Source organism: Diabrotica virgifera, chromosome 7, assembly GCF_917563875.1.
Source record: "Diabrotica virgifera virgifera chromosome 7, PGI_DIABVI_V3a".
NCBI classification, from domain to species: Eukaryota; Metazoa; Arthropoda; class Insecta; order Coleoptera; family Chrysomelidae; genus Diabrotica; species Diabrotica virgifera.
This window is the reverse complement of record NC_065449.1, coordinates 196,469,927-196,483,795: the sequence shown is the minus strand read 5'-3', so window position 1 is coordinate 196,483,795 and position 13,869 is coordinate 196,469,927. Positions and strand designations below refer to the sequence as shown.

Sequence of the window (13,869 nt, the reverse complement as noted above, 5' to 3'; positions counted from 1 at the left end):
ATCAGAAGTAAACAAGTTACGCTCAAAATAAAGTTGGTCCCTTTTTTGGTAAGAAATCGGGAAAATCACCCCCTAATTAGCATTTCAAATGAAATTAATTGTTATACCATTTCACAAGTTTTTTACTCGCGTATGTATTAATCATATGATCTGTAAGTTTCATCGGTACTTACTTACTTACTTTCCGTGTCAAGAATACCAACAACTTTAAATTCTGTATTTCCAATGGTTGGCCACATAGATGGCCATGTCATTTGCTATAATTAAGTCTTCTTCTGTGCAAGTCTCTCTCATCTCTGTGCATGATATTTAGTAGATGCCGGCTGGTCTGAACCGCGCCACAGTCGCAGGTATCGTCCTCCTGGTATCCCCATTTTTTCAGACCCGTGTTGAGCTGCCCCCCCCCCCCCACTTGCAAAAATTAAAAAACAAATAGCCCTGATTTATGAGCTATTTTTGAGCTTTCATATTCCGCAAACTAAAAATTTTGAGCTCGTTCCACTGAGCAGGAATTTAATACTTTAGTGGGGGGGGGCTGCCTCAGCCCCCCCACTACTTAAAAATAGGAATATTGAATCGGTTTTTGCGCCAGAATTACGAGCTATTTATGAGCTCTTAAAATTATATAGTTTCGATTTTTGAACTCATCCCCTTAACCCCCGAACCCTTCAATTGATTTAACTTAAGAGAAAAATGCTGAGAAAACTTAAAATATATCGTATTGCGGATATAATTCCTATAGCTTATATACTCTAAGAATAAACTATTAAATCACGTGCATTTCGATTATTGAGCTACAACCCCTTCGCAAGAAAACCACCCTATCTTCCCGGCTTAAGAGAAAGTTGAACTTAAAATGCATTAAATTAATTATTTGGCGACTACATATCATTTAATAATTTATAAGCTCCCAAATTACGCGCATTTAGATCAGTAAATTGCAATTTATTTTGTATAGTGCAGTCACTGAAGTTAAAAATCAACGATTACCTTCAATTTCGGTGAACCTTCATCGATTTTCACGAAAACTGGTCAGTTAGAAGATACCTCAAGAAACAAAGGTGACATGGTACCAACTTGCGCCTTTACCCTGAGGGTGGATACCGTCCCTTTTTAGGGGGTGAAAATTATTTTATAAAAAATAACTGCACAAATCTATAAAAGAACAAATTATAGGCAAAATTTATTATATAAAGTCATTAAAATAAGTCAATACTTTTTAAGTTATTAAAGATCAAAGATTTTAATTATTCGTGAAAAAAATGCATGTTTTGAAGCGGTTTTTCGTAAGTCACTGAAAAACCATTTATCTATCATTTTTTACGTCAATCGAGTATTGTTGGAGTTATTATTTTAAATATGATCTAAAAAAATAAAGTATTTGAAAGATTAAATGTAATATAGTTTTATAGCTGTATACTTTATAAGTATAAATTTTGATGCTATCAACTTTTTCTGGAGCTCATTTTTGATATGTATTTCTAAGTACTTTGACAAGTATTTAGTACCCAAGTGTTATAAAATGCATCTCTTTCCCGTTATTTAAGCTTGAATCCTTAGATTTGAACAGTCGCAGAAAAAAAAAATACATTTAATTACCAATAACTTACTTTAAATTAACATTAAAGGGTGTTTCAAGTAAGCAATTTATTATATTTTTTATTAGCTTCAATTTTAGTGATGAAAACTTTTTTGTAAAAACTTACAGTTTTTGAGTTATTTATGAAAAATCGCTTTAGAGCATGCATTTTCTTTCACAAAAATTAAAATACTTGATCTTTATTAACTCAAAAAGTATTGATTTATTTTAATAACATTATATAACAAATTTTGCTTAAAATTTGTCCCTCCCTCGATTTGTGGGGTTATATTTAATAAAGTAATTTTCACCCCCGAGAAGGGGTGACATATACCCCAGGCTAAAACCGCAAGTTATTATTGTCAATTCGTGAAAATGAATGGAGATTTACCGAAATCGAAGGTCATAGTTGATTTTTACCTTTAGTGACTGCACTATAGAAAGAAAATGGCAATTGAATAATTGAGATGCGTATATTTTCCGAGCTCATAAATTATTAAACGGTATGTAGTCGCCAAATAATTAATTTAAATTATTTTAAGTACAACTCTCTCTTAAGCCGGGAATATGGGATGGTTTTATTGCGAAGGGGTTGTAGCTCTATAATCGAAAGGCGCGTGATTTAAGAGTTTATTCTTAGAATATAAGCTATACGAATTAAACTACTATTAACTTTTTTGTAAAAACTCACAGTTTTTCAGTGATTTACGAAAAACCGCTTCAAAACATGCATTTTTTTCACGAATAATTAAAATCTTTGATCTTTAATATTTTAAAAAGTATTGACTTATTTTAATAACTTTATATAATAAATGTTGCTTTTAATTTGTTCTTTTATTGATTTGTGCAGTTATTTTTTATAAAATAATTTTCACCCCCAAGAAGGGGCGGTATCCACCCTCAGGGTAAAGGCGCAAGGTAGTACCATGTCACCTTTGTTTCTTGAGGTATCCTCTAACTACTGACCAATTTTCGTGAAAATCGATGAAGGTTTACCGAAATTGAAGCTAATCGTTGATTTTTACCTTCAGTGACTGCACTATACAAAATAAATTGCAATTTACTGATCTAAGTGCGTGTAATTTGGGAGCTTATAAATTATTAAATGATATGTATTCGCCAAATAATTAATTTAATGCATTTTAAGTACAACTTTCTCTTAAGCCGGGAAGATAGGGTGGTTTTCTTGCGAAGGGGTTGTAGCTCAATAATCGAAATGCACGTGATTTAATAGTTTATTCTTAGAGTATATAAGCTATAGGAATTATATCCGCAATACGATATATTTTAAGTTTTCTCAGCATTTTTCTCTTAAGTTAAATCAATTAAAGGGTTGTTTGGGGGTGAAGGGGATGAGCTCAAAAATCGAAACTATAGAATTTCAAGAGCTCATAACTAGCTCGTAATTCTGGCTGAAAAACCGATTCAAAATTCCTATTTTTAAGTAGTGGGGGGCTGACTCATCCCCCCCACTAAAGTATTAAATTCCTGCTCAGTGGAACGAGCTCAAAATTTTTAGTTTGCGGAATATGAAAGCTCATAAATAGCTCATAAATCAGGGCTATTTGTTTTTTAATTTTTGCAAGTGGGGGGGGGGGCAGCTCAACACGGGTTTTTTTCAGATTACTAGCACAACGTGAAACGCCGGTTCTTAGTCTGTTTAGAGCTTTCCAAGTCGGATACGGTAAATTGTGTCCAGCAGCCATTTCCTCTGAGGGAGGAAAATGTGTCGCGGTAGCTGACACTTGCCATAGGCGTTTCATCGGTTCAAAGTACTTATTTTTGAAAGAGCTGTAGTTAAAAGGGCTTGAACGATTCACTTATCACGAGTGTATGCAAATTTAGAAACACCGAATCTTAACCAATTTTTGTCTTACAGAAAAACAAAAAAATACAAAATATTCTGAAAAGTAAAGCCGACTATTTTTATTGCTTAAGATTTTTGGTATCTCTTTGGTAACAATTTTTAAGTTATTTTGAAAATAAAAGTTTTTCAAAATTAAAATTTTTAAAATTTTACTTTAAAACCAATTTTTTTCAAAAATAAGCACTTTGAAGCGATGAAACTTGCAGATCATATAAACACAACATAAGTAAAGTAACTTGTGAAGCGGTAACGATTAAGTTCATTTAATTTGCTAAATGGGGGTGATCTTCCTGATTTTTTTTTGCCAAAACAAAAGGGACCAACTTTATTTTGAGCGTGACTTGCTTACATTTGATGCTAGAATTTTTTTTATAAAAACAGAAATAACGCTGTTTTTAAACACTTTAAAAAAGTTGTAATGTGTTTTCCCAAGAATGCTTCATTATTTGGATATTTCACATTGAATTATTCTACTTGGAATTTTTCGTATATGAACCTATTTTTCATTAGCTATAACTCTGATTTTGCAGGGTATAACCTAATATACAGGGTGAGACAAATAAAGGGCCTATTAGAAATATCTCGAGAACTAAAGGCAACAGAATCATGAAAATTGGAATGAAGGGGTTTTGAAGAGCGATCTATTTAATGAAAATATTTTCATCTAGTTGCTACTTCCGGTTATACCGGAAGTTGCTTATAACTTCGTTTTTTTAAATGGGACACCCTGTATATTTTTACATTTTTGGATTCTCTTCGATGTCTTCTATCTTAAAATATGAGGTTTTGTAATGTTATACAGGGTATTTTAAAAGATAATTACGTTTTTTTTATTAATTTCGTAGCAATATTCACACCCTGTAGAATTGTAGTAGTTTGACATCTAAAACTCTAATTACGTTCAAATGATTCTTAATATTATCTACTACTGTTAAGAATCATTAGTATAGCTAAATTTTTAATTTTAGTATACAGGGTTGGTCGAAACTCGGAATAAGTATTTTCTGAGTTTTCTTAAATGGAACACCCTGTATTTTAGTATTCTAAAGAAATGATATTTTATGTTACTTTTTTATTTCTAAAGCATTCCCTATACCTAACTGCTTTAGTTTGTGCTTAATTGTTAATCGCATCAACAATCTTAACTACGTAGGTATTTTGATAGCTAAACCATTATTGGTAATTTTAAGGATCAGTCTGGATTAATATGTATTTATTTCTGAAAAATTATTTGTGATTGAGTATTTTCACGGCCAACCTAATAAAATTTGACGTATTTTTTGGTAAAATTAATGTTTAGTTTGAATCACCAATAACTCACAAATTAAAGCAGTTAGGTATAGGGAATGCTTAAGAAATAAAAAAGTACCATGAAATATCATTTTATTACAATACTAAAATACAGGGTGTTCCATTTAAGAAAACTCAGAAAATATTCATTCCGAGTTTCGACCAACCCTGTATGCTAAAATTTCAAAATTAGCTATACTAATTATTCTTAACAATAGTAGACTATATTAAAAATCCTTTGAACGTAAGCAGAATCTTTTATGTTAAACTATTACAATTCTACAGGGTGTGAATATTGCTACGAAATTAATAAAAAACGTAAATATCTCTTAAAATACCCTGTATAATATTAAAAAAACCCCATATAGTAAGAAAGAGGATATTGAGGAGAATCCAAAAATATAAAAATAAACAGGGTGTCCCATTTAAAAAACGAAGTTATAAGCAACTTCCGGTATAACCGAAAGTTGTAAAGAGATGAAAATATTTTTATTTAATAGATCATCCTTCAAAACCCATTTTCTCCAATTTTCATGATTCTGTTGCCTTTAGTTCTCGAGATACTTCTAATAGGCCAGTTATCTGCCTCACCCTACATACACCGTTTTTTTTTTTACTTTTCTATAGGCTATAGTTTTACTAAGAATATTTTTTTTGACAAATTGCTTACGTTTTGAGTTATTTGCGAAAAACCGTCTAAAAACGTGGTAATTTTGTTGAAAAATTAACATATTCACTTGAAAATAACTCGAGAAGTATTGATTTGGTGAAAAAACTCTATAGAACAAAACTTGCTTAAAATTAGTCAGTTTCTCCATTTCGGGACTTATCTTGGACATATATTTTTTCACTACAGAGATGGGGTGAAAGTCACCCCCAGGGCAAAAGCACACATCGGCACCATATCACTTTTTTTCTTTGACAAGTTAGCTATGCGTATGCCAAGTTTCATGTCAATCCAAGCGGTTCTTTAAAATTTACAGCAAAAACCGTCAAATAATGTACTATCCGTATTATTTAGAGATTGCTGAAAGCAAAGTGCTTGTACAGTTTGCGACAAGAAATAGTATTTTTTTGGTACTTTTGTTGGAAAAGCTGTTATTGTGAAACTTTTAAATTATTAACATGAAATATCCAAATGGACCCTGACAGGACAGTTAACACAAAACTCTCTACCTTCGAAATATGTATACCGTATACCTATATAGAACAATTTTCCGAATACCCTGGACTCTGAACAGACCTTATATAGCCAAGTAAATGACCGTTTTGGATTGTAATTTTCCTAATTGTATAATCCTAGATTTGCTTGAAAATTTGTTCCACTGCATTATTGGACTTGAGCATAGGGCTGCTTTTATTTGAGTGTTGAAAGCCACCACTTCTCGGGGGGTGAAAAAACATACGTTCAAGATAGGTAAGTCCAGAAATAGATGAATTGACTAATTCTAAGCAACTTTTATTCCCTATAGAGTTTTTCAGTAAGTCATTACTCTTCGAATTATTTACGAGTGAAAAAGTTTATTTTTCAAATAAAAGAAAAAACACGTTTTCAGACCACTTTTCACAAATACCCCAAAAAGTAAGTACATATTTTACCGAAAAAATATTCTTAGCAAAAATATTCTTATAAAAAATTTAAAAAATAGTGTATTTTTTAAGTCTATGAATTCAGTAGAAGCAAAGTTGTAGCTCATGAAACATGCATAGGTTCTTATTCGTCAAATTCCAATTTCAATATTTCAATGTGAAATAACTCGCTAAACTCATTAAAACTCTTATATAGTGTTTAGAAAAAGCTTTATTTTTGTATTTTTTATAAAAGTTTCTGGCACCAAAAGTAAACGAGTTACGTTGGTTACGCTCAAAATAAAGTTAGTACATACCTTTTTTTGGTAAAAATAATCGTGCAAATCTCCCTCTAATTAGCACGCTAAATGAAATTAATCGTTATCGATCTACAATATACTTTATAGATGTATTGTTTATAATATGATCCGTAGGTTTGACCGGTTCGAAGTGATTATTTTAAAAAAATTGGTTTTATATAAAAAAATTTAATTTTGAAAAAAACCCTTTTTTCTAAAATAACTTAAAAAGTATGAGTGATTCGAAAAATCCCGAAGAGGAAGAAAATGTAGGTTTTGCTTTTTTGAATATACTGGATGTTGTTATTTTCCTGTAAGGCCAAAATTGGTTATGGCTGTTCAATGCATACACTGGTGATTATTGACTCGTTCAAACCCTTTCAACTACAACTCTTTCACAAATAAGGGTTTAAACAAATAATTTAAATGATTTTATTGCCCTTAAAAAAATATAAAATGGTTTTTTAAAGCATTTCATAGATTAAAAAGTAAGCGAGTTGTGAATAAAAAACCCATAACATATTTTAGGATATATGAGAAAGCATGTACTTACTCGTAGGTACTGTAGCATTGTAAGATATACCTAATGTGCTATACAGCCTACTTTTCATAAGCTACAATACTGCTTGTACAGGACAATACTAAATAGACCAGGGCGCATCTGTAAAAATATTAGTACATTTAGACGTTGAGAGGTGACTCAAATTTTTTTGTAGAAATTGCTTGAAAATAACTCAAATAATAATATCCTCCCTCTCAAAAAGGTCCGGAACATTGTTTAAATAATCAAAATGTCAAAAAATGAAGGAAAGATTCGATTTTTTCTTCGTTTTTTGATTATAACTTTAAAAGTATTCAAGTTGTACTGACATAAAAGCTGCGTAATTAAATTTCCTACAATATAGAATTGGTTAAAAATTTAAAAATAGTCACCCTTGTTGCAAAACAGCAATAATTGCAAAAAAACATACAAAAACAAGTATTCGCATTTTACGTTTTTCAACCATTTGTGCTACACTTACGACCTTCATATTTCACCCAGAAAAACTTTATGATACAGTTAAACAGTACTCTAAATTTCATTAAGATTGGTTCAATAAATTTTGCAAAATAAATTTTGCAATCCAGCTTTCGCAAAAAAATTAATTTTTTCAAAATGTTACAGGACTGAAAATAAAGCAGATAGCAAGTTGAATTTTTTTGCGTATAGAAGTGTACTGTATCTTTCATTTGAATTTTGCAAAATTCAAATCGATTAACTACCACGGCGTCAGGAATTTTTTTAAAATAAACATTAATTATTGGTGCTACGCGCAGGACACCAGATATACATTCCAATGACCTTTGATAATGATTGATACATTTTAATTTATACTTAATTATACTTTAATTTTTATTACATTTCGATAAAAATAAATAAATTTGTTTATCGCATAATAAAATTTCTATCTTTTAAAATAACACTTTTTTTAGCAAAACTTTTCTTTGCTCATATATTTTGAACTTAGAGAATAAAAGTTTAATATTTTTTAAACATATGCAATTGTTTAAACAATATTTCACAAACAATAATAAAATTAGTTTGATTTTTGTGGAATTAAAATATTAAAATACAACAAAATATAGAGTAAGAAAATAATATATTAGATAAAGATTGGAAGAAATTTAAGGTTTATTTAAAAAATTTCCTGACGCAGTGGTAATTAATCGATTTTAATTTTGCAAATTGCAAATGAAAGGTACAGTACACTTCTATAAGCAAAAAAAATTTAACTTGCTATCTGCTTTATTTTCAGTCCTGCAACATTAAAAAAAATGAATTTTTTTGCGAAAGTTGGATTGCAAAATTTATTTTGCAAAATCTATTCAACCGATGTTAATGAAATTTACAGTGTTGTTTAACTATATCATATAGTTTTTCTGGGTAAAATATGAAGGTCCTAAGTTTAGCGTGAGTGGTTGAAAAACGTAAAATGCCAATACTTGTTTTTGTATGTTTTTTTCCGCAATTATTGCTATTTTGCAACAAGGGTGACTACTTTTTAAATTTTAAACCAATTCTGTATTGTAGGAAATTTAATTATGCATCTTTTATGTCAGTAGGTACACCTTTTCTCAGAAATGAATAGTTTTAAAGTTATAATCAAAAAACCAATAAAAAAATCGAATTTTTCCTTCATATTTTGACATTTTGATTATTTAAACAATGTTTCGGACCATTTTGAGTAGGAGGGTAACTCAAATATTATTAATTAAGTCATTTTCAAGCAATTTCTTCAAAAAAAATTTGAGTCACTTCTCAACGTTCATCTCAAAACAGATGCGCCCTGGACTAAAAATAGAGGGTGACAAGAACCTAAATTGAAATTTTCATGCAATTCGTTAGTGGCACGAAAAATTGCACGGTGTCGCAGTGTTTCATTGTATCGCCGTGTTATTTTACTGGCCTGATAATGAACGGGGTACAACTAGAAGGAATGGGTAAATAACACGAAATTGCGTTTACAGAGAAAAAAAATACAACTAGACTATTTCTCGGTCATGTAATCACAGTAAATACTACTTCCAACAACTCATTCTCTATTCTCTAGAGAAAAATGGCTGGAACAAGAAGTCCGGGTAGAGGAAGAAACTCTTAGATGTAAAACCTAGATGAGTCGTTAGGTCCAATATCTAACTAGTTGGACAAACTACCAACAAGATACAAATTGCCGTGTTAATAGATAGCCAACGTTCTCAATTCGCAATGGGTAATGCACAAGACAAGAAGCATATGAAAGGTAATCACCTAGAAATAATACCTAATAGAAAGTAACTAACCTCTAAAGAATTAGCCCAATTTTTAATCATAGCCTTAGATCCATCATCCAGATACGCTCTGTGTCTCTCTTCTTTTTCTAATACTTCTCTAGCCAACTTTTTCCTATCCAAATGTGTATTAATTTTCTTCCAAGCTCCTCCCGTTATATGTAAAGCGTGGGTCCTATCAGAAATTTTGGTATTTTCTGGATTCTGTCCTTGAAAGTAGTGATATCTCGATACCATTTCTTCTTCCATTCTTATAGGTAAAATAAATTAATATAAACAAAACGTTTTTATCCTTTGACAACTGCACTTTAACCTTTCAAATTTTATGAACACTCAACTTTTGAGGAATCGATACGAGTTGGGTTACCTAGAAACCGATTTATCAATAATTTTATAGTCTATAGAATAACTCTAAAATCAAATTCTGTTAAAATTTACTCCGGAATCAAAAGACAAAATTTTTCGTCAGCATGCGCAACCAACATTTAGATGCACAGTTACAATTGAGTTGCAAATTGAAAAGACCAATTTTGTTGATACATAAATTTGTGTGTACTATTATAAGTAGTAGAATAAGTTTAACACGGCGGGCGGCGTACGGCAAATGCTTAGGATTGCCGTAAATACAGAACTTCTCAAATTATTAATGAAAATAATACATGGTCGTATAAACAAAAAACTGGAAGAAGGAATAGATGATAGTCAGCTTGGGTTCAGAAGTGGACTAGGAAATAGAAAAGAGTTCTTCTTCTTCTTCTTCTTTTTGTGTAGACATGACTCTGTCTGTTTTTCAATGTGCCTCCAGTAAGTTGTCATTCCACCTTTTTCTTGGTCTTCCCACTGATCAATTTCTTATTGGAGAACCGTCTCTCGCCGTCCTTACTACTCTATTTGTTGTTATTCGGCTTATGTGGTCGTTCCATTCTACTCTTCTGTTTTTCACCCAGTTGTTAATGTTGTTCACCTTGTACCTCCGTCGTCTATCTACACTTTTAGCTCTATCCCATAGTGCCTTACCATCGAATTTTCGAAGTGTCTTCATCTCTTCTGTTTCTAGCATTCCTTTTGTCCTTTCTGTATTAGGTCATGTTTCTGCCGCGTATGTAGAGAGGCGTTATTGACTTTTAATGTGGTAGCTCAGAGGCATAGTTATGATTGTGGATGTGAACGTTTGTTACGTTGATTTTTAAAAGCATTTGACAAAGTAAGACATGAAAAATGAGTCCAAATTCTAAAGACAAGAAACATAGAAAAAAGGGACTTACAAATAACAACACACATTTACTGGAATAAAAGAGCACAAATTGTAATAGATAACGAGGTTACTCCAGAAATTGAAATTATTAGAGGAGTTAGGCAGGGATGTGTTATGTTACCATTACTATTCAATATATAGGTATAGGGAATATAGTGAATACATTTTTGAAGAAGCATTACTGTGTGAAAGTGAAGGAATAATAATCAAGGGACGAGCTACTAACAACATAAGATGTGCAGATAACACCGTGATTATGACAAACGCTGCTGAACAACTCCAATTATTACTACACAAAATAGTTTCTGAAATAGAGTATTAAAAGAATAGAGTGTCATAATTAAAAATTTAAGCGACTAGTTTAAATGTAGTTCCATAGAACTCTTTAGAACAGTAGTAGAAGATAGTGACGATATTAACCAATCTCCGATTGGAAGACAGCATTTAAAGAATATTTAGCTTGATGAAATCACTTCTTTAAAAGTAAGAATATTATTTCTTTCTAGTAGTCGTTTAAATAGAGAACTTTCTTATTGTATATATCTATACAGTGTTGCGGGCTCTCTCCAACTAGTCTTAAAATCTATCCTACAGTTTTTTATCCATAACAAGTTTCATACTATTTGCTTTCTTGCTATGTCCACACATTTTGTATTCTTGATTGATAATGTAGGTACATGCTCAGCTTGCTACAAATTTGATACAATCTATGAAACTTATAAAACTGTCTTTAGAGATCTCCTTCAGTGTCCACTATTATTAGCCTATTATAGAATTGAATAGAAATATGCTTTATTGTCACTGAAAATTATATAATTTTATGAACAAAGCTTAACATAGAGTCACGAAAAAGATATACATAACAATAACAAATACAATTTTATAAAATTAGATAAATCGTCAATAAAAAAAATATAAACAAGTTAAAAAGGTGAAGTAAAAAAACAAAAACCAATATATTGCAAAATTACTATAAATTGCAAAATTGAACATACAACATAATATAATAAAACACAAACAAAGGAACTAATAAGTTTAAGCTGCTGTATGTGACACCCAAATATAAATAAATACACTTTAGTTACTTGTACATTACTGTGATTTCTTAGTTAGTCATTAAGAAACTCTTCTACTGAATAATATGGTCTTTTAAATAAATGAGCTTTTGTCATTTTACGGAACTTGAGAAAGGATGTTGCAGATTTGAGTTATAAAGGGAGATGGTTGTATAGTTTTTTTGCGGAATATAGTATATATTTCTTTACTAACTCAGAAGACGGGATCGGTAAATAGACATCAAAAGTTGAATTTCTGGTGGAGTAGTCATGATGAGGCCTTGCTGGAAAGACATGCATGTGTTTACGAATTAAGCAAACAGTTTCTAAAATATACAAAGATGGAAGGGTTAAAATTTCGTGATCTTTAAAGTAACTTCTGCAATGGGTTGTTCTTCTGAGGCCAAACAGATATCTTATTGCTCTTTTTTGTAATTTGAAAATAACATCAAATTGGGCAGCTGTACTAGACCCCCAAAAAGGAAGACCATATCGAAGATGAGACTCGCATAAAGAAAAATATGTTATTTTAGAAGATGCTAAATTGAGTTCCTTCGAAACAGATCTTATGACATAGCAGGCTGAGGCGAGTTTCTTACTTAACAAATCGATATGAAGGGACCATTTGAGGTTGCTGTCTAAAAGAATACCAAGAAATTTTACAGAATCAACGGTAGAGATCTGGCTGCTATTCACAAGCAGGGGTTGAAGAGCACCTTTATATGAAAATGCTACCGTTTAATCCACGTTAAAGGAGAGTAAATTAGGTCAGACCAGGTTTTTATCGTAAGAAGATCAGAAGTTATAGTTGCATGAAGAGTTGCAATAGTTGAGTTGCTCCAAGTGATACTGGTATCATCAGCAAAAAGAAAAATTTTTCCATCGATTTTTAAATTAGTGATGTCATTTATAAAGATAAGGAAAAGTAGAGGACCCAATACTGAACCTTGTGGTACTCCACATACAATGTTTTTGAGACTAGAGTCAGTATCATTTGCTCACACCAGTTGTTTCCTATTATCTAAGTAAGATTTGAACCAATTCAAAGAAATACCTCGAATTCCATAGAAATTAAGTTTTTTAATCAAAATGTGATTTACACAATCAAAAGCTTTGGAGTAGTCACAGAAAACAGTGGCAGTATAAAGATTATTGTTTAGTGCTTGGTAAACCTTGTGAAGTACAGAAAACATGGCATCAGTTGTACATTTATTAGTGTATTAGAAGCCGAACTGATTTTGTGATCAAATATTGTTATCAAAGAGAAAAGACAGGTTTTTATGAGCCGGGTTTTTATGAGCCTCTCAATAATTTTGGAGAGTACCGGTAGTAGGGCAATAGGTCTATAGTTGCCGGCATTAGATTTTTCGCCACCTTTATGAAGAGGAATAATAATGGCTGTCTTTAGGCACTCTGGAAATTTACGGTTTTCAAAGGAATCATTAATTAGTGACACGAGGAGCTCTAACACATTATCTGTGAGATTTGAGAAGATTTTTATGGATAGCCCATCAGTACTACAAGATGATTTGCTTTTGATACTATTGATCGTTTGGATCAATTCAGATTTATAGATTGGTCTTATAAAGAATGAATTCGAGACAATTTCTGAATTAGGGAGATAGGTAATGGGATCTTGTTGAGACTGAATAGTTGATGTTATATTTTTACTCACGTTAATGAAGTATTCATTTAGATTTTCAGGGTTTGGAAGGGCAAATGTTTGAGCTGCGTGGGTTTTATTTCGAAGATCGTTTATTATGGACCAAGTTTCTTTTGCAACACTTTTGGAGCTTCCCAGACCATTTTGATAGTAGGCTTTTTTTAGCTGATTTGATGAGTTTTAGGTATGTGACTCTGTAATTGGTGATATATTGAGTGACAGGGACGTTGGTGGTAAATTTCTTGATATAAAGTAGTGAACGCATATTTTTTGCTGATATGCGGATACCTTTGGTAGTGCAGGGTTTGCGACGTTTTGGCTTAATCGTAATTAATGGAAATGCCTTATTGAAGATACAGACAAGCTTCTCCAAAAAATCACTGAAATTATAGTCCACGTCCGTAGAAGGAAAATGCCAGTCAGAAGTTAAACATAAATTTTGGAATTTATGAAAATTCCGAGCGGAAAAAATCCTACCTAAACG

At 31.5% G+C, this 13,869-nt stretch overlaps 1 protein-coding gene across 1 annotated transcript in view; it reads right to left on the bottom strand.

The window, feature by feature from the left end:
- Positions 1 to 9,749, bottom strand: part of LOC114334912 (cilia- and flagella- associated protein 210-like) — a 65,900-nt gene extending 56,151 nt beyond the window's left edge. Inside the window, exon 1 of the mRNA XM_028285049.2 lies at positions 9,425 to 9,749. Coding sequence (XP_028140850.1) covers positions 9,425 to 9,661 — 237 coding nt within the window. The 5' untranslated portion in view covers positions 9,662 to 9,749. The remainder of the gene's footprint in view (positions 1 to 9,424) is intronic.
- Between the last annotated feature and the right edge of the window lie 4,120 nt (positions 9,750 to 13,869).